The sequence below is a fragment of the Podarcis melisellensis genome (genome assembly GCF_964234715.1).
Source record: "Podarcis melisellensis genome assembly, chromosome: 8".
In the NCBI taxonomy this organism is placed as follows: domain Eukaryota; kingdom Metazoa; phylum Chordata; class Lepidosauria; order Squamata; family Lacertidae; genus Podarcis; species Podarcis melisellensis.
Window position 1 is genome coordinate 64,564,031 of NC_138540.1, and position 27,540 is coordinate 64,591,570.

A 27,540-nucleotide genomic window follows, 5' to 3' on the forward strand; every position below is an offset into this window, starting at 1 on the left:
CTGCAGCTAGGCCTCAGCCTCCAACTTGCACAATGTTTTCCTCTCAGATCAGCTTTTGCTAGTCTCTTATCAGCAGATGGCCAGAAGCAGAGCAGGTCACTTTATGGAGTGCCTAGTCTAATTTCCATTTAAAAAAAAAAAAGCAAAGGGGAGGGAGATTAAAATGAAGGGACTTCCTTTTCCTCGCTGCCTATAATTTGACAGTGCTGGTCTAATCCATGTGCTGACCCAACTGAAGTCGCGGTCGGCCAAGAATTGAAATGCTGGCCTCTTCATCCTGGCCCAATCACCTTGTTTTTCTCAAAGATACAGTCAGGGAAGCACAATGGAGCTGTTCAAAATGTTTGCTGAACAGGAATGGGGATTTTTCAAGGGGCTGAGCTGTATTGCTGCCAGGAAGTAGAAAGGAATCACTTCCAGCGGAAACTAATTGCAGGGTTGTTCCATGATGTTTTGCTGCCAGGAAGAGAAGGACAATAAGGCAGCTCCCTCCCATTCACTCATCAAAAGCTGGACAGGCTAGTTAAGACAACACTCCACTAGCTTAGGTGCTCATATGACTTACTTGTTTTATTTATAGTGCCATACAAATTTCTGCCACTTTCTTCCAGTACCTTCAAACAATTCACCACTGGTCCCTGCCTCCCACCACCTGCCACTGAGGCAGATGCCTCATTCTGCCTAATGGTAGGGCCAGCCCTTACTAGTTGTGAAATAATCTGGGAGACTGAGGGTCACTCTCGAAGCAGCACTAAGTCACATGTTCTGTCAGCACAAGGATGTTACCTGGTGCAATGGAACTGTCTCCCCTCTTCTCTCACCACATGTGCACCTAAATCTGTTATGGGGGATAGGGCACAATGTGCATTAGAGTTTGAATTCCACAGAATTTAAATTATAATACAACATATAATAAATAAAAGAAGCAATAAAAATAAAATTAAAAACCATGCAGCATCAAGCATAGGGCATTACAACTGCTACAGTAGGCAGAAAAACCATGAAGTGGTCTGCCAAGACCCTCAGCAATTTTCATGTGTTCCATGGGGGAGAAAGTTTGGGAACCACTGAACTTGAGGAAGGTACCACATTTTCCCAGCTACATTATTTTTTAGTTTGAAGACTGGGAAAATGCAATTTGCCTGTGCCACATGTTTCTGGGGATCTGAAACTCCAGGCTGTACAACTCTGTACAACTCGTTTTTAATTGCTGTGTTGCTTTAATGGATTTGTTTTATTGTCTCTTAATTATGGATGTTTATGTTTTAATGTTTTCATGGGATTGTTTTATTGTTTATTTTAATTATGGATGTTTTAATGTTTGTGTAATTTTCTTTAATAATAATAGTAATAATTCCCTGTGCGAACAATTATCTGCAAAGACTCAAAGGTCCTTTGTTAAGCATGCATTTTATTTAAAGTTTTATTTTGTATATTGCTTTGTGCACTCTAGAAGCATTCTAGAAATCTAGAAATCTAAATCTAAAAACTCTAAATACACTTTTCTATGGGGCAGGATTGAGAGACAGACAAAAATGCCACGGAAAAAAGGAGCACAAGTACCGTATTTTTTGCTCTATAAGACGCACCAGTCCACAAGACGCACCTAGTTTTTGGAGGAGGAAAACAAGAAAAAAAATATTCTGAATCTCAGAAGCCAGAACAGCAAGAGGGATCGCTGCGCAGTGAAAGCAGCAATCCCTCTTGCTGTTCTGGCTTCTGGGATAGCTGCGCAGCCTGCATTCGTTCCATAAGATGCACACACATTTCCCCTTACTTTTTAGGAGGGAAAAAGTGAGTCTTATAGAGCAAAAAATATGGTACTTTGTCCACTGATCTTCATCTGGAGGAATATTGGGAGTTACCTTATAGAGAGTCAGACTGTTGGTCACTCTAGTGTAGAATTGCCTACACTGACTGGCAGCTGCTCTCCAGGGTTTCAGACAGGGGTCTCTCCTTGGAGGTGCCAGGGCTTGGACATGGGACCTTCTGCATGCAAAGCAGATGCTCTGCCACTTTGCTACAGCTCTTCCTTTGTATGATTCACAAGCACCTCACTTCCCAGCCTAAGGTTGCTCACTGTTGTAGGAGCATTACAATTCTCTCCCTCCTTTTTAAAGCGACTTAAGAAAGACAACGATCAATCAGGGTCAGCTTCAGGAACCCAGGCCCTGGCCTTGGCTAATGAACCTTCCTCAGCCAATGTGGGAGGGCAGAAGTGAGACACAGAAACAGATTGCCTCAAACTTATCTGTTCAGATGACTTGTGTGAATTTTTCCAGGGGTCAAGTTCAATAAGATTACTAGAGACACACATCCCTGCTTGGGGGTGGTAGAGAGAAAGGATGTGTTGTGAGGGCACCACCACCCTGCCAAAAGCAAGCAGATTTAGCATATTAAGACATTCATGTCCTGTTGATGCTGTCAGATTTCACTTGAAAACCAAAGTTCTGCTCAGCTGCCGTCAAAGCCTTTGAAGTCCACAAGGGCTGAGAACTGATGCTGCTCTCTAAAGATAAGACAGGGCTTTTTAAAATGTATTCCTTTTCTGAGGCAATTGGTATCTTAAACACAACCATGCAAGGAATTCCAATAGGGATGGTTGGCTATTCCCATCCATTCATCTCCTCTTACAGCTGTACTTGGAATATATATATATATATATATATATATGCTTTCGTAGATTTTCACGGGTACAGGAATGCAGGTTTTGGTGTCCTCGGGTGTCTTCCCGTGTAAAAGTTGGGGTGTCTAGGCGACGTTTCGACGAGGTCTCACTCGTCATCTTCAGGCTGGTGCTTTCGGCTTCTTGTTACTGGAACAGAGCAGGATCTCAGTGTTTGAGTTCCTATAAATACTGTTGAGGGGGTGTGGTGTATAGCCTCCAATGTTCTGGGCAGAGAGGAAGTTCCCAGGCTAGTGTGCCTTTTCTTCTTTTGTTCCTTAATTACTTGAGGGATATCTTGAGTGATTTCTTGAGTGATATCCTGAGTACCACTTAGGTGGGTCATTAGGTGTGGATTAGTTGCTAAAGTCTTTGTGTCTTGACCTCTTGAACTTTGTGAAGAGTTTTTCTGAGAAGATGGCTGTACTGCACTTAGTTGTGCTCTGGCTTGGCTTCGTGTATAGGGGCGAGCTGTGGTTTTGTGGCCTGTGTCAGCCAGATCTGTGTAGGGATTGCAGGGGGGTGCAGCATCCGGAGGTGCCACCATGGTTTGGCTACTGGATGGTGTCTGTAATTTATCTGTGGAGAGGGTCTGGGTTTGGGTCTGGTGTGGTTGATTGGTGATAGCGTTCTGTGTGCCTCTGGATCTGGTGTCAGTTTTTGTGGGGAGGGCTAATTTCCAGATGTCTGGCAAGCGGGATGTGTCGTCACGCTTGTTCATGTTGTGAGGGTGTTTCTCTATCTCGATGGCTTCCATGATTATTCTCTTGTGGTGATGTTCCATGTTAAAGAGCAATTTGGAATCTGCAAAATTAATTTCGTGTCCTGTTTCTTTCATGTGTTGGAAAAGAGAGGAAGTTTTTTCTTCTTTTTTGACGGCATTCTTGTGTTCTGCTTTAGACAAGTCAGAACACAAACCCAAACTTTGGCTCAGATATGTTGACGACACCTTTGTAATTTGGCCACACGGGAAAGAAAAACTGGATAGCTTCCTCACACATCTCAACAGCCTACACCCCAAAATACAATTCACTATGGAAATAGAAGCCAACAACCAACTTCCCTTCCTTGACGTCCTAATCTACAAAAAACCTGATGGCTCCCTAGGACACACTATCTACCGGAAAAAAAACACACACCAACCGCTACTTACATGCACAATCACACCACCACCCTGCACAAATAAACTCCGTAGCCAAGACTCTCATCTCCAGAACCAAACGCCTGGCTGACAAAGACCACTTGACAACTGAGTTACAGAATCTCTCAAATGTGTTAATTGCCAATGGATACCAGCAAAACAGGGTTACGAAGCTAATCCAAAAAGAAACACCCCCCAAAAACCAAGACACAGAAGAAAACAATGGCATGGCCCTCCTTCCTTATATCAAGGGCACTACAGATAAAATTAGCAAAATCCTCCATAAACACAATATCAAAACAGCCTTTTGCACCAACCAAAAAATAGCCAATATCCTCAGAAACCCCAAGGATAAAATCCAGTTGGAAAACCAAGGGGTCTATGAAATACCCTGCAAAGTCTGCCCAGCCACGTACATTGGACAAACAAACAGACGAATAAATGCACGTATCGCAGAACACAAGAATGCCGTCAAAAAAGAAGAAAAAACTTCCTCTCTTTTCCAACACATGAAAGAAACAGGACACGAAATTAATTTTGCAGATTCCAAATTGCTCTTTAACATGGAACATCACCACAAGAGAATAATCATGGAAGCCATCGAGATAGAGAAACACCCTCACAACATGAACAAGCGTGACGACACATCCCGCTTGCCAGACATCTGGAAATTAGCCCTCCCCACAAAAACTGACACCAGATCCAGAGGCACACAGAACGCTATCACCAATCAACCACACCAGACCCAAACCCAGACCCTCTCCACAGATAAATTACAGACACCATCCAGTAGCCAAACCATGGTGGCACCTCCGGATGCTGCACCCCCCTGCAATCCCTACACAGATCTGGCTGACACAGGCCACAAAACCACAGCTCGCCCCTATACACGAAGCCAAGCCAGAGCACAACTAAGTGCAGTACAGCCATCTTCTCAGAAAAACTCTTCACAAAGTTCAAGAGGTCAAGACACAAAGACTTTAGCAACTAATCCACACCTAATGACCCACCTAAGTGGTACTCAGGATATCACTCAAGAAATCACTCAAGATATCCCTCAAGTAATTAAGGAACAAAAGAAGAAAAGGCACACTAGCCTGGGAACTTCCTCTCTGCCCAGAACATTGGAGGCTATACACCACACCCCCTCAACAGTATTTATAGGAACTCAAACACTGAGATCCTGCTCTGTTCCAGTAACAAGAAGCCGAAAGCACCAGCCTGAAGATGACGAGTGAGACCTCGTCGAAACGTCGCCTAGACACCCCAACTTTTACACGGGAAGACACCCGAGGACACCAAAACCTGCATATATATATATATATATATATATATATATATATATATATATATATATATATATAAAAAAATCAGAAATAATTTGTACAACAGCAGTTTGGAGGACTAGGTATTTTCTTTGACCCAATCCCACAATTCTGCACATATGTATGAATCTTTATAGGGAAACTTTTTAAAGTGTGTACTGTACCCCACTTCCCCAAAAAAGGAACCCCTTGCCAGTGCAGCCAGGAGGACTTGTAACGTAGACTCTAAAATAAAATAAAATAAATTTTATCAGGAACAGATGGCTCATTATTCAACACTGAGAGTGGTGGAGGCCACACCGTAAAAGGAGATTGCATTTTCTTGTACTGTTAGAAAAACTGATTAAGTCAGACTGATTTGGATCATATTATTTGTCCCATTTGTAAAGTTGAGGTACGCCTCAAAATAGCCATTTGTATTTGGGTTCTGATTATCTTCTAAGATAATCAGTTTGAGAATGTAGTCTTATATTTATACTTACTTTTCTTATTTTGTGTATGTTTCTGGATATACAGTAATGTTTAACTAATCCTTTCCCATGATTTTTGCATATGCATTTTGAAATTAGCTATTGCAATTGCTTGTATTTGAAACCTTGTACATGATCAATTCAGATTTTTTTTTTATTAAAGCCTGAAAAATTCCCCCTCTTTCTCTTTGTTTTCTGTGCATTTTAAACTAATACAGTTTTTAAAAAGAAGAAAGGAGATAATAACTAAAATTATCAGGTAGTGGGAGCACCTTTCCTGTCAAGCTGAGTTGCCATCCTATATACCAGCTGTGGGTAACTTCTGGCCTGCAGATATAATTAGCCTGGTAGACCATCCCTCTTGCCTGGTAAAGCCATCTCATTCCCAAGATCCCCTACATCTGATGTCAGCTGATTGGTGATGCCTGCAAAGTCCTGTGCTTTTGCAAGGACCCCCATGATTGCTAGTCCTTGCAAAAAGCACAGAACTTTGCAGGTGCCAACAACCAGCTGACTGGAGGTGCTTGCAAAGACACAGGGCTTGGTAAATGCCAACAACCAGCTGATTGTCAGTGCCTGTGACTCGCTGTGCCATCACCTGTGGTATCAGATCATTGATAAGTAGCCCTACCTGGCTCCCTACTCCTGCTACATATTAATAGTGAACTCAATTCTCCATGTACAGTTCCTGATGCAGCCAAAACAGCACCATCTGCACAGAAGGAGACCTGCAAGATCACTTAGATCAGGAATTGCCAAACTGTGGTCTGCAGACAACAGCTAGCCTGCAGTTGTCTCCCTCCTTATTTATAACCTGTCCAGAGGCTGGCCCTGGCTGTAAGCTTCCTCCTCCTTTTTTGTCTCAGTGTTGCCCCTGTGGAATACTGAGTTCTACAGAGAGGAGGATGGGGACAAAACTAGAATGAGTTGGCTCCGTCAGCCATTGGCTCTGGCTCCGCCTACTGTCGGGCTCTCTGTCTTCCACCTAACCAGTCCCAATGGGCACCAGCCACCACTGGCAGACACCCAGCTGTTCCCCTCTTTGCCCCTGGCTCCCATAAGTGTAGTGCTCACTGGAAAGCTTTGCTACAGAGGTGCAGAAATTAAATGCAAATGTAACATGTTTGAAAGCTAGATTTGCTTTCAGAGTCAGTGTTCGTATTTGATGAATATGTAGATTGCTTTTGGTAACACGGAATAAAAATAAATGCCATAGCTAAATACATAATTTGAATGATTGGAAATAGCCTTCGTCAATACCTTGATGTGGCCGTACACACACATACACACACAAACGATTTTTCTTGTTTATGAGTGCCCAAAGAGGAGATGATCTGCTATGATATCACAAATGTACATTATTTCCAGCAGGGCACATTTGCATGACTAATATGCTAACTACATCCGCTTTTCCTATAGCGAATAAATCTCAGAGGCCCTGAAGAAAAGCTATGTGATCAAAACTGCCTAAGACCGAAAATAGCTCTTCTTCATGTCACTGTTTTTAACACCAGATTTTCCTTCCCTATGCTCAGCCTGTGTTTGCATGCAAGCTTACCGTTTTTGTCTAGGATACAGTAAAATGGAGATTAAAAAGAGTGGGGGCGGCTGGAGGAAGATGCTTGAGTCCCAGTTTTCAATGACAGGTGGTGGAGTTAATGGAGCCGAAAGATTATACAACTGTATCAGTGGAAGAGACTCGGAGAACTCTTAATTCATCCTTTGGCTTTGAAGCCAGAGGTTCTTCCATAATTAAACATCCTACTCAGATTATGCCTTATATGGAAATGCAGCCTAATGGCTTCCTATAGGGAACACCTAAAATCCATGAAGTATAGCATTGGACCATAGGTCCCTGGCTTTAGTGTGGAAAGGGACTCACATTTGCCCCCCCCCAATTTAAGTTATTGGGCTACATTGCAGTCATGAAATGCAGGAGGAAATCTAGCTTTGGAGGGCCGGCATATGTCTGAGGCAGGACGGCACTGCCCCTTACAGCTGTCCACCGCTCCCTGGGGAAGGCCGTTCCTCTCGCTTTTGTCAGGCCTCATCTTGATCAGAAACAAATGCATGTCTGGGGCTGCAGTGGGTGGCGGGGGGCAGCTGCTCCCAATGAAAGCTTTCTGCCCCCTGTGCATTGCCACCTGCAAGATGCCACTTGAAAGATGAAAACCTGTTTGAGGACGGCAGCATGTGTGCGATCAAAAGCCAAGCAGCATTGAGAGCAGGGGTGAAGTTTTCCTTTGCTGTGCGCAAGCACCTCCAGAGGTAGCTTCACTGTCTCTCTTTGCTGCCCAAGATGCTCCCTGCACCGCCCCAGCCCTGTTACATAACCACATTGCACAACCTGATATGCGCCTTTCTCTAGCGCTGCCAGGACGAATTGGGTGAGACAAGCTAATTCTCTGTGCTCTGTGTCGCTGTCAGAACAAATCCCTAGCAATGCTGATTCAGGGTGGGAGTGGGCTGTGATTTCCACACCAGTCGCCTTCTTAGGCTGTTATGAAAGGAAATGACAAGAGTCTTTCTCACAACGGCCTCTGTGCGCCTTAGCACTGGGTGGCAGCTGAAAGACTTCTCCTGTCATCATGACCCCAGAGTCTGGCAGTGACCAGGAGAGCCAGAGACTTAACAGGGTCTCCCATACATCTGAGTTCATTGACTCCATCATAAGCTTGTCATTGACCCCAACTCAAATTCTTAGGAATGTAGATAAAATAGTCAAGAAGTATAAATATACTGTATTTTTCAGTGCAGTGTATAAGACACACCTATGTATAAGACAACCCCTATTTTTTTGAACCCTGAATTAAGAAATTGGGTCAGAGCCTGAGCCCAAGCCTGGGCTGCCCTTTCCAGAGCCTGTGCATTCACCAATTGTGTAGAAGACATCCCCCAATTTTTGATTATTATTTTTTAGCAAAAAAATTGTCTTATACGTGGAAAAATAGGGTAATCAACATTGATTAATCACCAGTCACCATTACCAGAACTCATAAAACGGAAACAAAAAATATTATTAAACACAGAGGTACCTCACTGACAAAGAAGGTACACTCTGTGCATGCCCGGGCCCTTTATTTTTGAGGCTCTTGAGAGTCCCATGGACTGCAAGATGATCAAACCTATCCATTCTGAAGGAAATCAGCCCTGAGTGCTCACTGGAAGGACAGATCGTGAAGCTGAGGCTCCAATACTTTGGCCACCTCATGAGAAGAGAAGACTCCCTGGAAAAGACCCTGATGTTGGGAAAGATTTAGGGCACAAGGAGAAGGGGATGACAGAGGACAAGATAGTTGGACAGTTACCAACATGAGTTTGACCAAACCGCAGCAGGCAGTGGAAGACGGGAGTGCCTGGCGTGCTCTGGTCCATGGGGTCACGAAGAGTCGGACACGACTAAATGACTAAACAACATCAAGTTCCTAATTTAATTTTTCACACTATACCATATAAGCTTCTTTCCCACCCCTAGGCCCTTTCTGACCCCTTTCAACCCCTATATCTTCATTCATCCCCTGCACAGTCCCATCAATCTCAGAGGGACAATACTGATCACATTGCAAAACCCCTGGCTACAATCTCATCAGTTAGGGTTGCAGGAGAAAACTGCCCTGCTCACCTGATACAATCTGGGTGGATCGTGACCTGTAAATTAGGTAACAGTCCACTTCAGCATCTAAAATCCTTGAGACTGTTTAAAGGCTGCATGCTGTCTCCCTGCTCCATCCCCATTCCCTTTAAAACAGTGTATGCAGCTTCCCACGCTCTCTGTGACTACTGCATGGGACTCCTTGCCACTGTGCACATTTAACAAGCACAGAGCAAGGCTGTGTGCACACCATACGTTTAAAGCATAGGACTTCCAAAGAATTCTGGGAACTGTAGTTTGTTACGGGTGCTGGAGTTGCAGTTCCACAAGGGATAAACTACACTTCCCATAATTCTTTGGGGGACGTTATACAGGGTCAGCCATGCTTTTTTTCCTGTACAGTTCCCTTCGCTCCCAAAGAACGGAGTAAGCGCACAGCACTCGGATCACTTCATAAGTTCTTTTAAACGTGTACTTCTCTGTAGATTTTAAAGGATTTTCTATTGAAAATACTTTCCTTGTTTAGGATCCCTCTGGCTTGTGTGATTCAGAGCTCTGGCCTAAGCCCTGATGGGAAGCAGCCTTTCACCAGGAAAGCTGCTCTGTTAGCACAGTCAGTGAGAGGGTGACAGAGTTGTGGGCAAGGTGAGCTCATGACAGCTGCCTCTTGGCATTCCATCACCTCGTGCAGAAAGGAGGGAGAGGCATCGTAGGGTGAAAACAGGAGATGGAAAACAGGAGGCGGGCGTGGACTGACCCAAACCAAGATCTTTCCTGGTGTGCCACAGCAGTCTTATGAATATTGCTCCTCTTTAGCGACTCTTCCACAGAAAGAATGAGGCTGTCAGCACATTACTGCTTACTCAGGCTCCAGTGCGTTCCCACTGCTGGGATCTGAAGCCAAGTACCCAGTTTCTTGAGAAATGCTGCTGAATGATGGCCTTCCCTCAAACCAGCTTCCATCCAATTTGAAAATGTTAAGCTGCGGTTATGCTGAGCTGTGGACATTTTAGGTGGCTGGTGCACATGCACAGATGACAGCACATGCACAGATGATGGCCTCATTGAATAAGAGTTGGAGGGTGCAGATATGGGGAAACAAATTATTTCATTTGTTTTATTACATTTCTATCCCTTTTCCTCAAGTTAGTGTACATGGTTCTCTCCCTCCTCATTTAACCCAACAACAGCCTTGCAAGGTATGTTAGGCCGAGAGGCAGTGACTGGCCGAAGCTCATCCAGGGAGCTTCATGGCCAAATGGGAATTTGATCCCTGGTCTCCCAGGTCCCAGTCCAACACTCTAACCACTACACCACACTGGCTTTAGAAATGCAGCAGGGGGCAGCCTCTTTGTGCTTTAAGCTGGCAACACATATATGTCCTGAGCGTGGCCTTATATTGCCAACAGATCATCCACATCCAGCTCTTTTGTATGTGTGATGGGCACCTTGGTTTACACCTTACATTTTGAGGACTTGGTTTCTTCCCCAACTGCAGTTTCCTCCCTCCCTGAGCTACAATTCCCAGCACCCTTACCAAACTACAGCTCCTAGGATTCACTGAGGAAAGTCATGGTGCTTTAAATGTGCGCTAAACATGCTTTACACGTATGCTGTGCATGTGATGTGGGCCAGCTTCAATGTTTTTATGAGAGTTATTAAGGCCAGGGCCCAAATTTAGGGCCCTCACAGCCCGGGGGCCTCCAAATGCATGCCAGGCCGAGGATAGGGGCAACGTGGCGGCAAATGAACAAGACATCATTGTGTGGCAAGAAAGTGCTCCCAAGCACCAGTCAGCACAACATTCCTCCTCCTTTGTTTTTCAAAAACCCTTTCCCCAACCTCCACACTGAAAAACTGTTTTTGGGGAGGAAAGATGAAGGAACCTGCTTTTTTCTCACCGCTGCCTGCTAAGCTTGGGGGGTGGGGAGAGCGAGTGAGCAACCAGGGCATCTGTGTGTGGGGTTGGAAAGACAGTGCCTACATTGCCTAGCTAGGGCAGTGCTGGTGGAGGAAGGAAGTGGGGCAGTGGGGGTGGGGGGAGAGCAGCAGAGCATGCAAGAGGGGGCACCACTGTCCCCTGAGGACCTGCAAGAGCCAAAGGGCACCGGAAGGCTTCGATTTCAAGCATCCTGTGGTAACTGGCTATGCAAAGAGGCTGGACATGACTGTGGGAAAGTTGGTTCTTCAGCCTGTGTTGCATAAGCTGCTTGATCATTCTTAAGAGGGAGGCAGCAACAACCTGTGTTCTCTGTGTTCGCCTTTTCATTCACCAACAGAGGCTCACAGCAACCACCACGCAGAGCCACAGATGTCACAGCAAGACTTTGCTGCACCCAGCCAAAAGTGGACCGTTCTCGTTGCTGGAGATCGGTTCCCTGTCATGATCAAACAGCCCCCTTTATTCAGCAAAGAATAATTTGGATCACATTCTGGGTTCTGTCACCATTGCTGTGTGGAAAAGCAATTTTGTCTTCAGATCCAGGATGTCAATCCACTAGCACACAATTTGCTTTCGACATTTATCTACAGGTTGGGTTAAGCACCAAAGGCTTTGAAAGGAGGACTCAGTTCATGTGTGAAACTGGGCAACTGCTGTGTACAAAATGGTTCTCTCTTCCAGAGAATCAGCCTGCGGTTTCGGTAATCCAAAATGATATGTAAACCGAAACACAGCCACACTCCAACGTTTGTACTTTCCAAATTTTGCAATGCCTTTCTCCGGCCAAGTGATGTGTACAAAAACGCATCCACTATGGAAAAGTGTGCATAACAATGCATATATATTACTGGATATAAAATACAAAAGTGCATTAATCTGGGGGAAACTGCTTTGCAAAAATGTGTATATTAGGCAAAATTGCATAGAAAAATATGTACATTAGAAGAAATGCATAATAAAATGCTGATGAACTTTAATAAGCGCTTTTGAGACAAAAAATTGCAAACTGGCGTGGAAATGTGGATAACTGAAGATTGGAAAAATTAAAAAATGGATGGAAACTGAAATTGACAGATTTGCCTATCTCTCCCCCTAACCATATAAGCTGAGTGGCTATTGAGAAGGGCCCTTTGCTCTGTCCTGTGATCCCACTGTCTCCTCCCTCCTTGTAAAAATAAAAAGTCCAAGCAAAATGAATTGTATATAAACATGTTATGAAGCTCAAGTTTCCAATTCAACAGAGTTCAAACAAACAAAAATCAACGCAGGCACTTTTGACGGACACAAGAGGGACATTAGGGCTGTGCACTTTCTGGAATTGCACCAGGGCTGGAGAAGGCAACACGGTGGAGGTAAACTAGGTCCTGGTTTTTGCTGTCTCGAGCATACAGTAAACACAGGAGGGTCATTCAAGCATTCGGGAAGATCCACCATATGTGGTGGGTCACACCTTGTACCGGACAGGGTTAGATATACCTGGCACTCACATTCATCAGCAAGACTCAAAGGTGGCACTCTTAGCTACTTTCCCCATTAAGTCCAAAATTAAAGTGCATACAGGATATGCAAGAGTGCTGCTTGGAAAGTGCTCCAAAGCAATTTGGCAAGTACTTCATGTGTTGCAGGTTCAAGCCTTGCTATTGAACTCAAGGGTTCTGGGATGCAGCCTTGGCCTTCCTGCTGAGCTGCATTAACATTTTTGGGGCTCACACGCCCCCAGGAGCATTCTTGGCACAAGGCATCCCTTCCCTATGATGGTATCACTAGAAGTTCTTTTCTTAGCCTGCAGGCCAGCTGAAGCAGAGTTTCCATCTCACACAGGTGTATAACTACGGCTAATGCCCACTTCCTCCATGATTAAAGGAGTTGTGAGGGCCAGAAGATATTATTTCAAGACATATTTAAGGACCAGGATCTCCATTTTGTAGAAATCAAAGTCGCAATTGCTTCCCTACACCATCTTTGCTACATTTGGCCTATTGTAACTGTATAGAGAGATTCACTATGCCCCAAAGAGATTGCATTACTGTTTGGGTACAATTTAAAAAAAAGAAAAGCCTACAGAGGCACCAAGAGGAATCAATCTGAAAGATGATGATAGTTCTGAGAACATCTGTGAAATAACTGGTATATATAAAGAAAATATTCAGAGAGAGATGCTTCTACACAGCACTGAACTTCTCCAACCTGGGATAATCTTCATTCTAGTTTCTATGGTGAGCTGTAGACCACTAGGCCTAATCCTTCATTCACTTAATGCCACTATTTGGCTGACATTTTTTGTCTTGTTCAGAAATGTTTCACAACTCCAAAGAAAGCACTCTGCTAATTTTGTATGGCAAAGGATGCCGTCAAAGATGGAATTCAACCCAAACGTGCTATGTTGTGGTCGAGCTCCCTTTCATTTCTGCAAGACTTTGTGCAAGAGAACTTCCTCAAGGATGGGTCCCCAAAGTGACAACCCTTATTTCTATTCCTCCAAACAATCACAGAGGAACAGACAGATCAGCCCAAAAGATGGAAGCATTTCTGATCACCTCTCTGTAGTCCTAGAGGGATCAGGAGCATGTTTAGGGAACTCTTGTTTCAGCAGCAAGAAGAAACCCACCATGAAGTTGATAGCAGGTGCTGTGTCTGGACAGTGACTGATTTTTAGAACGTGCTCCTCCCAGCTTCATAAGCTGGGGAAAACAGAGACTGGCCAAAAGCACTTGAGAGAGATTAAGTTCGTTCCCCCAGGTCTAGAGGCTGGACTTCTGCAAAGGGCTGTCCGGAACTACAGAATCACCAACGCCTTCCAGAAGACTATCCCACCGATCAAAATCTTCTTTCAGCTCTAGGGAAGGACGAAAAGAAATGGGGATTAGCCTAGGAAGATGATTATTGCACATGATGTAACTGCTGGCAAGGCTCCGCTACAAGCATTAAAAGGAAGAATACCACTGGATCCATTAGCACCCAGAGGAAATGGCAATTCTTTAAAACCCTCCCAGCTTGCTGGAACAACCCCCACCTTCCTCTAAAGGCACAGTCCATAAACACGACCACCACATTGACTTACGGAGGTGTTTCTGCAGGAAGGCAAGAGAGGCCTGGCTGGTGATGTCAAGGCCCTGGTAGGGATCGATGGTGCCTCTGGTTCTGAAGACTTTGTTCACGAGGTTCCCGGCAAGGAAGGTGAAATCAGTCTGACTCTGGTGGACTGTACCCCTGAGAAGTGGACACAAGCACTTTGACAATGCTCTTTTCATGAACATATGCATTTGTATGCACACACTGCCCTAGTATATGCATTTTTGCACACAACAGTTGGCAGGAAAACTGCAGCACAAAATTCAGAGAAGTGCCCATTTCGAAGGATGAGGCCACTTTGGAAAGTGCAGATTAGGTACATTTGCCTTTAAACACAACTGAATCAAACTTCTCCCCCAGCCTTAGGTCTGATCCACCAGGCCCCTTCTTTAAAGGGAAAATGCCACGTTTATTTAACTGCTGGTTAAAAAATAGTTTCCTACGAATTTGACCTCCAAATCCCAAATGAACTTTGCACAGCTTAAGTTTGTTGAGTGTACCAGCAGCTGGAAACTGCAGCAAAAGCTTCATTCTAGCCGGTTACCTTTACGCTCTAGAAATTCCCAAATATTATGGCAGAGCTTTCACTTAGACCTGCTTTAACCATTTAGCACTTGCCATACTGGTAAATGTGTAACCAGTGTGTCTGCCCTTGTCAATTGGGCATCAAAATGGCTGAGCGTGCATAACTGTACTGTTCATACTATAAAGACATTTGCTCCTTACACCCATTCAAATTAATTCCTCAGGAAGAGCTGATAATTTTTACACCTCCCTCCTCTTCCTGTCAAGACACCCCTAATGAAATTACTACCAAAATGGCAAAATTCTGTGCATCAGAATGCATGACTAGGAACCGGATCTTCTTACTCAGTAATCCATCCTAAGCATACCAGTGAACCACACACACACACACACACACACGTCTTAGATTTTGGGCTGGGCTGTTAATTTTTCATAGTCTGCTGGCTCGTAAATTGCTAATTGCATGTGTTTGATTGTAATTTAGTGGCTGATCTGTGACTGCAATAATAAAGAACTGCAATAATAAAGAACAATTTTAAGTATGAATCAAGGCGGCATATCATTTCTGATGGCTGATCCTATCTTGGTTCTTTTGGGACTCCGCACTCCTCTTTTATGTTTTATTATCCTTTCCTTGTGCTTTTGCAAACTGGTTTTCATCTCTTTTTCTGCTTATCATCTCAACCCTCCCCTGTCTGTCTCATTCCCCCTCCTCGCTTCCTCTATGCGTCACAGCTGCTTCAGATTGCAAACCTGCACTCATTTACTCCCTGTGTAGAGCTGTATTATGACAAAGCTCTGATCACACCAGTTGAGCAAGTCCAGACCTTCAGACTTACAGGATGGTTATAACCTTGGTTTCCTTGCTCACAGCACTGATCTTTTTCATTTTGGCCACGCTCTCCGCAGTCTGGAAGGACTCGGTGTTGACAAAAAGCACCGGCTTGGTCACTTTCGGGTAGACAGAGTTCTCCAAAGGGAACATCCAGGCATCGAGGGCAACAGCACACCTGCAGGGGGAGATAAAACCAGGTAACCAAGGCCTTGGATTCCCACCAGGCAGCGTGTTACTAGAAGGACGTCCCCAGCTACCGCTCTGAAGTTTTTAAAAATAGGCTGCCCCAAAGTCTCCCAGGCAGCCTCTAGAGCATACTCACTTAAACTGGGCTTCTTTAACAAGAGCCAGCACAGCCGTCGTTCCTCCAAAAGAGTGGCCCATGACGGAGACTTTGGACAAATCCACGTTGTCCTGAAATGGAAGGGAAGGAAACCTCTGAAAGTTGAAGCCACTCCCCCAGAGATTTCATTCTTCAACAAACTATCACCAAGGAATGCTAAGAGAGTCGTGGCTACAAGATGTGGGGAAATTGTATGTTCAATGAACTGTAGGAACTCCTGAATCGATTGTTGCCTGAATTGGTTTAAAAATACGACACCATCTCTTTTGACTCAAATAGTACAAACAATCCCTAAAAAGCCCCAAGGGTTTAAACGTTAGCACTGTCCAACCTGTTTAATGAATCAAAACGCAGAACTGAGCTAACAAAAGTGTCACAATTGCCTAAAAGGTTTTTTGAAAGCCAAGGCTTCCACCAACCAGCAAAAGGAGGCATTCCCGGGGAGGGGGGGTCCCCACCAGAAAACACCCCGCCCCTAGTTGAGTTTGGTTGGTCAGTTTAGCAGGATTCAGTATGAACCCCTTTCTGATCATGAAGGGGCTTGCATTGAAACCCCTGCTGAAATGAAGTTCTCCCTCCTCTGTTTTAGTAGAACCTTGCTGCCTGCAAAGTGCTTTGAAGTCCTGACCCTGGGACTTCAAAGCACCATATCGCCCACCTGCCAAATATGTTCCATGCGGCCACTCCTGATAAGGATCTGGCCTGTGCAGCCAAAGAAGGTTCCACCCCCCTGCCTCATAAGGTTCCTTGGTGGCTTTCTGCAGAAGCCACTGCTGGCAGGTCTTGCAGGAAGCAGGGTACGTGATGCAACAGCTTCTGCAGGGCTGGTAACGTGAATGAGGCTTGCTAAATATCAGGAGGAGGAAAGCAAGAAGGGACTAGGAGAGGACACAGAAGGATTTCGCTTTTTCAAGAGAAACAAAAAAAGGAGAGGCAGCAACAAAATGCTTTGGAGAGCCTTTCTTTTGTTTCTTTCTGCTGATTCTGCTCCCACGTGGCCAAGATGTACCTTTTGAGAAAAGCAAAACAGGGTCTGGCTCCCCCTGGTGACCAAAGGATACAATCACAGGGAGGCCTCAGGAGGAGGAAGGCAGATGGGAGGTGGGTGCGAGTGAGGCCAGGCTGTTAACGGAAGAAGCCCGAGGTTGCTTGCGTGAATCATCTCCATGTATACCCCGCAATGTTTTACACAGTGGTGGCAGCTGCCTATTGGGACTGGGAGGGCAGAAGGCAGGGAAGCCAACGGAATGTAGAGCCAGAGCAAAGTAATTCTCATTGTCTTCCCTTCTTCCTCCCTGCTGAGTTCTACAAGGACAACTCTGAGGCTAAGGAGGAGGAAGCTGATAGCCGAGAACACCCCCAGGTGGGATTTAAAAGGGCAGGTGGGGGGGACGTAGACAGAGGTTGTTGGGACAGTGTCCCCTCTGCCCTAATGGACTAGCCCACAGTAGTTTTACAGGTGCACATAGGCACTCATAAAAGAGCATGCTTGCACCCTTCCTGTTTTCACATCAAGGATTGCTGCCCCAGCCACAGGGAAGGGACGTAGCTCAACTCAGTGGCAGAGCATCTGTGGTGTGTTCTTCAAGTCTCAGATTCAATCCCTGTCAACTCCAGGCAGGAAATGTCCCCTGCGTGAAATGCGGGAGAGATGCTGCCAGTCAGTGTCAACAATACTGAGCTAGATGGAGCAATGGTCTGACTCAGCTTCCAGCATCTCCTTCTCTCTCCTGCCTGCTGCTACTATGTTTGCTTATCCTGCAGTGGTATGCCTTGTATTGACTTCGGAAGCAAGGTGAATTGGTACAACTGCCTCTAGTTCAGAGATCCATTAAAAGCGTGCCCCCCCAACACACACCACACCACACACACACACACACACACACAAAGAAGTGCAAGAGATAACAGGTTAGATTTAAAAGATTATGGAATTTTTTTTAAAAGTTCTTAATCTAGCACTGAAATGACATTGATGTAGATACCAGGCAGGTCTCTTGAGGGAGAGCATTCTACCACTGGGATGCCGCTAGGGAGAAAGAATAGCAGCTCCCAGATTCCCCAGCAATACACACTGGTTTCTTAGCACACAAAGCTGACATAGAAAAGATTTCCTCAAGCTTGAGAGCTACTTATGGGGACCTAGATTCAAATATCTTCTCTGCCATGAATACAGAGCAACCGGCCTCAGTCCTCCCATCTGTAAAATGGGAACAATGGCGACCTACCTTAAGCAGCTGTGAACACAAACTTCAGCTGTGGCACAGAAATTAGTAGCAGCAGTTATTTAGAATTAAGTGCTGTTTGCTGTCTGGCAAGCCATTAAGTAAGGTATATGGTTGCCTCACATCACATGACAGATCGGACAAGCGCAATGTGTTTTACCTTCAGCACAGACAGATCAAAATCTGTGCGCAAGAGGTTGACGACATCCTTGCCGCTATCGATGCTCCGGATCAACTTAAGTCCTCGTATGCATTCGTTTGCTCTTTGATGAAGCTGCAACAACAAGAAGAAGGTCTATGATTAATCCTCTTGTTCGTTAGCTAGCTTTAATGAGGTTAAGCCCTATTTAAAAGTGCTTGTGTGAAAACAGAATAGGAGTCGAAAGCCTGCCATCCAGGCTTGTTGCTTAACTCTTACTAACAAATCACAATTTGTAAACCATAGGGCAAACCTTGCTTACAGTTTGTGATTAGTCTGGAGCAGGGATCAGGGATCAAATTCACACTTTCTGAAACAATACACAAACTGAAACGCAGCCATCCTTTGAGATCTGAACTCCTCCAAATTTTGCAATGCAAAATTGGAAATGAAAATAAAAAACATAAAAAGCAGAGAGAAGAGCACCCAGAGACATGTCAAATGTCCCTGACAAAGAACCAAATGTCAGCCACAAAAAATCTACTATGGGGTTTTTATTATTTATTTATGCAGGGTCATATTTTAAACAATTTTCAAAAGATGACAGGTCTAACCACCCTTTTCTTCAGGCAACCCTGAAACCTGCAAGGGTGGGAAGAACCTTCCACACCCTTGGGGCCACCACTATGAAGGCCTTGCCTCTGACAGCCCACGTTTTAACTTCCCCTACTGATACAGTAGACTCTATAGATCAATGTTCTGTTAACCTTTCTTGGATTTTTGGGCACGGGCATGGAGGAGTGGTAAACTACCTTAAATGACTTTGATCACAGCAGCTGATAATACCTTGAAAACACTCATCTCTTTGTGATCCAAGTTCAGCCAACGGTGAGGAGCATGTACCTCTCCTGATGTTGTCCAACTTCCATCAGACAACATGGCCAATGTTCAGGCATGATGGGATTTAGAGTCCAGTAACATCTGGAGGGTGCCACCCCTATTTTGAAAAACACAATCTTTGTGCCAAGTTCAAGCTGCAAGGGCACACAGAGAGGTGCTCAAACTTTTTTTTTAAAAAAAAGTACTACAAAACCTTTTTGGACTGGTTGCTAGCAGGGACGTCTGCCAAGGGATATTAAGATTTTAATATTGTTATGTACTGAGCTGAATCCTAGAACAATAGGATCCAGAATGCAGCGGTCTGATTGGTCTGCAGGAGCCACCCGATCTAGTTCCAGGTGGAAGTGAATCAGCGACCTGATTGGCCTGCAGGAGCAGCCAATCAGGCTCCTGGATGAACTGAATCAGCAAACTGATTGGCCTGAAGGAGCAGCCAATCAGGCTTCTGGAGGAGGTGAATCCGCAACCTGACTGGCCTACAGGAGTAGCCCGGAATTAGCCAATCACGCGGGGCCCATTGTGTAAATAATGTATATATAGCTAGACGTTTTGGGGAAAGTTTCATTCATTCCTGTTACGAGCTGAATAAAGAGAATGAAATTTACACTCGACTCCAAGTATATTTCAAATATTTATTCTTCTTTGCACTATAGAGGAGTCGACTAAGAACAAAACAAATGTTTGTGTGTGTGTGTGTGTGTGTGTGTTTAAATCAGAGCATACCTGTGGGTTTCGGAAGCGAAACTCCTTCTGACCTTTCGGCACCCCTTGATACGAGAGCCATTCTTCCTGTATCTGAGCCTCAGGGAAGTCTGGCGTTTCAGGATCCAACTTGCAAAAGTAAGTGGCAGAGGCAGAATGGTCTCTGGGGAAAAACAAACCAAGTACAGGCAGTCAGGCAAAGAAGACGGGTCCAGTTCAGCACCTCAAATTTTCCAGAGTCCCAGTTGGAACCAAGATTGTAGGAATGTATTTTAGTCCCACAGGATTATTTCACACACTCTCCTTTTGCTCTTTTAGACACCAGCATCCCTTTCATACTGCTGGAATTGTGGGAACAGATGCTTACAAACCGTGGATGAATCCAGCAAATGCACACGTGAGTGAGGTGGGCAACTGCAGCATATCAGAGTCAAATATCAGAGTCATACCAAAGCACACAAACAATGGGATGTCTTCCTGTTCTAAAGGGATTCCACCTCTCACCTGTGCTCAAGCGCCATCACCACAAAACCACGCGAAGCCATTTCAACACAGATGGCAGAGTACACAGTTCTGGAAATTGAAACAGAGAAGATAACGTTACAAATAGTGGAAGACCCCTGTAATTCCTCTGGATTTTTGTTTCGTTTAACAGAAATTTTGTACTGCTTAATTGTAAATAAAACCTCTGTGTGGTTTACCAAGACTATATAATATGCATTAAAATTCTCAGTAGAGATTGAAGTTAAAAACGAAGTTTTTTTAAAACAGTGAAAATACAAATAAATGTAAAATACGAATAAAATGCAAGATTTAGTTGTACCTTGGTTGCCGAACACCTTGGAACTCGTACATTTTGGCTCCCGATCAAAAAACGGAAAAGAGTGTTCCGCTTTTTGAACGATTTTCAGAAGCCAAACGTCTGGCACGGCTTCCGATTGGCTGCAGTATGATCCTGCGGCCAACCGGAAGCTGCGTCTTGGTTTTCAAACAGTTCCAGAAGTTGAACAGACTCCTGAACGCATTTTGTTTGAGAACTAAGGTACAACTGTATAAGCTAAAATTACTTATTAAAATATGTTGGATGCATCTGTTTCTAGGAATCTACTACATAGCTAGTGCCCTCAAAATCTTGTTGGACTACCACTCCCATCAGCCCCCCACTGAGCACGGCCAGTGGTCTAGGATGATGGGACCTGTAGTTCAGTAACATCTAGAATGCCACAGGAAGTGTGTGGGAACTTTTGATCCTTCAGTTGTTGTTGAACTACAACTCCTCCCAGACCCAGCAAGCATGGCCAATGGCAAGGGATGATGGGAGTTGTAGTTCAGCAGCACCCAGAGGACCAAAGGTCCCAACACCTGGGCTACAGATCAGCCAGTCCTGAACCAAAGTGTGTCTGCTCCTGAACCTCAAAATAAAAATTAATCTACGTGTATGCTATCTCTCTCTGTCCAGGAGACTGTCCTCTTCAAGATGCACAATACATTTCTCTGAACATAACTGCTCTGCTGGCAAAACATTCAAAGGTGTGACGATGACCCAGAACAGAAATTGGCATTCTACACCCCTCAGTAAGCTTTGGGTCACCTGAAATCACACCTCCAGAGGAGTATCTTCTACAAAATATTGAATCGCATGCAGCCCTGAGTGCAGTACACTAAAACCTGGCACCCCTCCCCTCCGTGCTCCTTCAGATCACCTTTACACTGTACCTTTAAAGCCTGATGACACCACTTTAAACAGTCATAGCGTCCATAAAATAATCCTGGGAAGTGTAGTTTGTTAGGGGTGCTGAAAGTTGTTAGAAGACTCCTATCCCCCTCATAGAGGTACGAATTCACAGTGTGGTTTAACAAAATCAATTCTTTTCCCCAGGGACGTCTGGAAATTGTAGCTCTGTGAGGGGAATAGGTGTCTCCTAACAAGCCCCAGCACCTTTAACGAACTACAACTCCCAGAATTCTTTGGGAAAAGTCACGAGTGTTTAAAATGTTATCGCAGTGTATGGTATGAAACTGGCTGTACTAGCCTCGCTGTTGCTCAGCCTCCCTCCAAAGAAAAACGCGACTTCTATGGTTCCTTGCAACTTCCTACATAGAAATCCTGTTTACAATGGTAGTGTAAACGGGGTGTCAGTTTGGGAGGGGAATTAAACACAAGATCACAGCTAACACTAAAAGCACTTTAAAAAGCAACAACCATTCACCCAAAGTCTAATCCAAGATGTGTCTGGGCTCATGTGAACTAAGCCGTTCTAGTCGATATTTATCCCTTGGTGCTTTCTAATGAGCTCACAAGGATTTGTGGGAAGACTGGACGGCAGAGAGCAGGTTTTTCACATCTAAGGCATCTTTCCAATCCCTCTTGAAATAGATCCAAACCTGTTGGCAGTTTTAGTGCCCTATAAGCAGCTAGAGGACTGCTCTTGTTCCAGATGATTGTGCCCAAAAATGCCACTCAGACAAGGAACACTGCCTGTTTTAAGAACTCCAGGAATGCTAAAAATTGTGACGCATGTTGGATACTCTGAAGTGCCAAAGAAATGCCAGGTACAGTGGTACCTCGGGTTAAGAACTTAATTTGTTTTGGAGGTCCGTTCTTAACCTGAAACTGTTCTTACTCTGAGGTACCACTTCAACTAATGGGGCCTCCCGCTGCTGCCAGTGCACGATTTCTGTTCTCATCCTGAAGCAAAGTTCTTAACCCAAGGTACTATTTCTGGATTAGCAGAGTCTGTAACCTGAAGCGTCTGTAACCCGAGGTACCACTGTAGATTGCAACAGGCTAACGCAGTGACCTCTTGGTGACAATCCATTGTTTTTCCCAGCATTACTGTCCTTTGCTGAAAGGCCAGCTCCATTGGGCCTCCTCTCCTTCTACAGTCACCCAGTAGCAGCCGTTCCAGCCTAAAGGCCCTTCTAGACTTGGGTGTGTTTTTCTGGAGGTGTACCTCGCAACATGTCATTGATGCAACACAACACTGCATTAGTGGTGGATTTACGTATACTGTACCAGACAAGCCACGTATCATCATTCACTTTATCATTTGCACTGTCCATTTTATCAGTCCACAGGAGGTCTTGAAAAGATGAAGGAAATGTAAGCAGAAAAAAACTTACCGAAAGGCTCCTAATCCGTGGGAGAATATGATCAACGGATACTTGTGGGCACATGGTTTAAAAGGAGCATCCCAGCTCACAGGGATCTTGCACGAACCTGTGGAAATCAATGGTCACATATGAATGTTTCAAGGACTTGTTATGAAGCAAGTGGTCAGTGCTTTACTATCCCAATTATGCTACGCTACCCAAGAAAATCTTTCACTCTCTCATCTTTTCTTTGTGGTTTCTTGAAGTTCAGAATTGTTTCAGATACAAAAGGCACAACCCTTTTGCATTCCCTGTAAGGTGCACATTGCAGGTTAGCGGCATCTACCAGACATAGTTTTTGCTTGTACTGGTGGCACAAGTTAAGTAAATTTAAGACACTGGATTGACTGATCTTATGCCTCTCTTGCTTTTACTGCACTATATATTTAAAGCACATGACTCCTCCCCCAAAAAATCATGGGAACTGTAGTTTACCCCCTACAATTCCTGCCACCCATAGCAAACTAAAGTTCCCAGGACTCTAAGTACTTTAAACATATGGTGCAGATATGATGTTACTTCAAATTGTTGCAAGCCAGCAACTGTTGCATTTGGGAGGCGGGGGAATTCCAGTTCATTCTGCTAAGCAAAGCCCCAAGCTTCTGCCCCAAAGTCCTGCCCTGATGGTACCGCTGGTATGAGCAAATTTCAAGATCTTAAGGGTTACAGGTAGAAGAAGGGCACAAAAGCAGCACCGCTGCACCAAGATGCTGGCAGCCAGCAAACCTCTTACCGAAAGTCACGCTAAGCAGTGGGGCGCACCATTTCCTGTTCATGTTCAGGTAGTCAGAGATTCCATAGTAGTACTCATAGCGAGGGATCCAAAAGGGCTGTTCTGCCCCATCCTGCTGGATGCAGGGGTAAAATAAGCGGAAGAAGAGGCCCTGAGGAAGAGGAGAGAGATTGTAGCGTAAACTCAAGCACCTGCCTGGAGAAGGAGGACTCCACATTTTCTCCCATCACCACCTTTTTCTTCATTAAAGTCTGTAGGAATGAGGTACGGTCGTCTCCTTTGCGCTTACTGAAATTAATCCAAGTAACAGCCCAGGACTTGTTACTAGAGCCCTCACTGGCACTGGGAAGTATCTGGGGGCAACCAGAACAAAGATGGGAAAAGTTAAAACTGTACTTGGATTTGGTTTGATGGCTGCAGATCTATTCATCTCTAGATACTGGAAATATGTGGAGGCCCTTTCGATAGAGGCATGGTATAAAAAGGTATGTTTTTGGCAAGTTTCAGAGAAGTTGATCACTAAAGTGTGATTATTTAGGGGACAAATCAAAAAAGACAAATTTGGCCTGACTTCATTGATTATATAGCAAAATCAGAAGAGCCCAACAGAATACCAGCATTGTTGCATTTATATGGGACCAATAATCTTAGCTGCTTCTCTTCAGAGTCTGGATACATTTGATGAGTATAACAAGCTAACATTTATTAACGTTTCTGTGAAGCAACAGATAACCACCTCATGATTATTTTTTATTTAATTCATATTTTAGGTAGCATTAACATTTGTATTGCAGAAAGCATGGGAGGGGTGTCAGAGCGCTATTGTCAACAAAAAATAACTATCAGATGTGTGCCTTCATGGGTTAGGGGTGCCTAGGACAAGGGGAAATCTAGCTATCTGTAACCACATACATTTTGTTTTGTTTTAAAAAGTTAATTTTGAAAATTAAAAAGCCCGTTTTCCTAATCCCACCTTTTCTGTGAAGCTTTGGGCACAGCCTCCCAGTTCCCATCCTATGCCCTAATGTAATTCAGTCAGTACAAAAGGGGAGGAAACAAAAGGGGGAGGAAACCTAGCCAGATGTGCGGGGTACAAATAATAAATTTATTTATTTATTTATTTAATTTATTATTATTATTATTATTATTATTATTATTATTATTATTTTCTCAGCCTGAGGGCCACATTCCACCCTAGGCAGCCCTCTGGGGGCCACATGACAGTGGAGGATGACTCCAGAGGTAAAAATGTGCCAGGCATATGGATATTTTGCACAGAACAGTAGGCTTGTTTCAACATACAACACACAAACCTCTTCCTCTCCTCTAGCCAAGTAAGCAAGAGGCACTACAGTATCAGGGTTCAGAGGACACTTTCCTGTCACCTCAGGGAGTGACGCAAGGCCAGTGAGGGGGTGTGGCTTGTGGAGAATGCCAAGGGTCAAACCAAGAGGCTGGGACGGCTGCATCTGCACCCCTGGATCTGCGATTCCCTACCCCCTGCTACACAAGAGAGCATGCCAGAGCTATGCCCTTACTTCGGAAGGCATAGATCAGGCATGTTCTCCTTGTCATATGTTCAATTAATAAAAATAATATGTTGAAGGCACAGGAGCAGAGCAGGCTGCGTTTGTTTCCTGCAAGTTGGTCACCTTGTTAGATGACATCCAGATTATTCATTTTCCCTCTGTGCCCAACCCTGTCTCCCCACCACCCGAAAGAACCTTGGCTGGCTTTCCTGGTGACAGTGAGTCACCAAAACAAAACACCAGAGATACCAACGATACCAGCAGAGGGCACCCTCTGGATAGTTTCACCACCACCTGAAGTGCAAAGGGTAGACGGGGTGGCCGGGAAACTACTTCCCTGGGGCAGCCCCTAAGTTGTGGAATCCCCCTCCCCACAGAGGCAAGGCTGCCACCTTCATTATGTGGTCATCCATACTAGGCTATGAAGCTCAATAGGTGACCTAGGGCCTGTCACTGCCTCTCGGCCTAACCTACCACACAGGGTTTTTGTGGGGAATGCCACCTTGAGTTCCTCAGAGAAAAGGTGGGCTAGAAATGTGATATACACATTTTTTTAAAAAAAACCCACCCTATTTTCTCTGCCCTGAAAATTGTTTGAACTGATTTAAAAATATTTTTAATTAAGAATTGTAACCTGCCATGGGACATCATGGTGGAGGGTGAGAAAAATAACAATCTAATAAATGAATAAAAATAATAAAGGCAAGATACAAAACTGCTAATTGCCTAATTCATACAACTGCTGTGTTAGAATATCCTCTCTCTCCAACCAGCCTTTTTTTTTTTTGAAGGGGGAAGGGATGGGAAATAATTGGTGTGACATAATTGGGGGTTCCCAAGCTGTGGTCTGTAAACCACCAGCCGCCCCTGAGCTCAGCGCCTGTGAAGGACACTGGCGATCAAAATCCTAGAGTTCTGTACTCAACTTGTCACTTGTAATACAATGTAAGGAATGCAGCAAAGCAATAAAAAAACCACACAGCAAGCTAGCACAGCGCATTACAATGGCTACCACAGGCGGGGGGACGGACCCATTATGTGGCCCGCCAAGACCCCCAGCTATTTTCAAGTAGGGAGAATAGGGGAAAAAATGCCACAAGAAGCAGGTCGGCGGAGCCCTGCTCCCTTCTTCGTTGACCCTCCAAGCTGACAGGCTGGGCCAGCCTCACTTCTGCCCCCGTCCCAGCAAATCACGGTACCTTTGGCGTCTGCCCCACCATGACATCCGTGCAGCCCACCGGGAAGGCTCCCTTCCCATGAGGCAGCCCCAGCGACTGGGTGACCCCCATGCTCTCCTGCTGCTTCGCTCTCAGCACGCGCCGAAGAAGTCGGGTCCGCGGGCGCCCCTTATTTGAGAAAGACGCCAGCGGGCAGTTTCATTTCCTCCTTCGGTTCCTGCTGCGCCTCGAGAGGCGAATCTGACGCTCGGCTTGCGCATTGGCCGGCATGGCGCGCCCTTTGCCTCCGAGGCGCGGTGGGCGGAGACGGGGGACCGGGAGGCGGGAGGCGGAGGCGGGACCCGAGTTGGGCTCTGTAGTGTTTTGCTTCTAAAGGGGGGAGAGAAACGGCTTAAGGTGCAGAAGTCGAGAAAGCGGAAGGATCCCGCGCCCCTTCACGCTGCCCAAGCCAGCTTCGTTGCGCTCAGTCGGTAGAGCATGAGACTCTTCTTAAGCTCAGGGTTCTGGGTTCAAGCCCCACGTTGGGCGAAATGGGGTTGGACTAGATGACCCTCCTGGTCCCTTTCAACGATTTGTCAAGTAAGGGCGATTACTTCCGAAGGAGGATCTGTCACGTTTCAGGATCCTCTTACGCCTGCCCTGCCCTCCGTCACGCGCGCCTTGCGACACAGCGCTTGGTTTGTTTTTCTGGCGTCCTTGGGCGCAGACTCGTCACAATTTTTGCGAAAGACAAAAGGAAGGGGGAACTCTTTCTCAACAGCTGAACTCTGGGTGAGATCTGTCGATTTGGGTTTTCTTGTTTGTTTGTTTGTTTGTTTGTTTACTTATTCGAAGAGTTTGCACCCCGCTTCAGCCAAAGGCTCCCAGAGTGGCTGGCATACAGTACAATCAATTAAAACTAGATGGTCTCTGCCCGCACATGCTTACGATCTAACATTCCTCCAGTCTTCAGTTCAGCTCTCCACATCCGATTGAGGTTTTTTTTGTAAAATGCTTCTGGGAATTTATGAAGCTTTTATTGTTATTTAGCTGTTTATGTACCGCTATGTCGTTAAAAAAATATATCAAAGCAGT

At 45.1% G+C, this 27,540-nt stretch overlaps 2 protein-coding genes across 2 annotated transcripts in view; one reads left to right on the top strand and one right to left on the bottom strand.

Annotated features, from left to right (window-relative positions):
- The window catches only part of SELENON (selenoprotein N), a 117,070-nt gene extending 115,470 nt beyond the window's left edge, over positions 1 to 1,600 (top strand). The window contains exon 13 of the transcript XR_014170974.1: positions 1,555 to 1,600. The gene's annotated coding sequence lies outside the window, so the exon portion shown is untranslated. The remainder of the gene's footprint in view (positions 1 to 1,554) is intronic.
- Positions 1,601 to 12,328: 10,728 nt separating this feature from the next.
- PAFAH2 (platelet activating factor acetylhydrolase 2) lies at positions 12,329 to 27,027 on the bottom strand. Its single transcript, XM_081921508.1, has 10 exons — positions 26,488 to 27,027; positions 23,760 to 23,910; positions 22,997 to 23,093; positions 20,378 to 20,446; positions 19,895 to 20,036; positions 18,293 to 18,406; positions 15,890 to 15,981; positions 15,572 to 15,742; positions 14,197 to 14,345; positions 12,329 to 13,971 (listed from the first exon to the last, which is right to left on the bottom strand). Exons 1-10 carry the CDS (start codon positions 26,575 to 26,577, stop codon positions 13,877 to 13,879), a joined length of 1,170 nt encoding a protein of 389 aa, XP_081777634.1. The 5' UTR covers positions 26,578 to 27,027; the 3' UTR covers positions 12,329 to 13,876.
- Between the last annotated feature and the right edge of the window lie 513 nt (positions 27,028 to 27,540).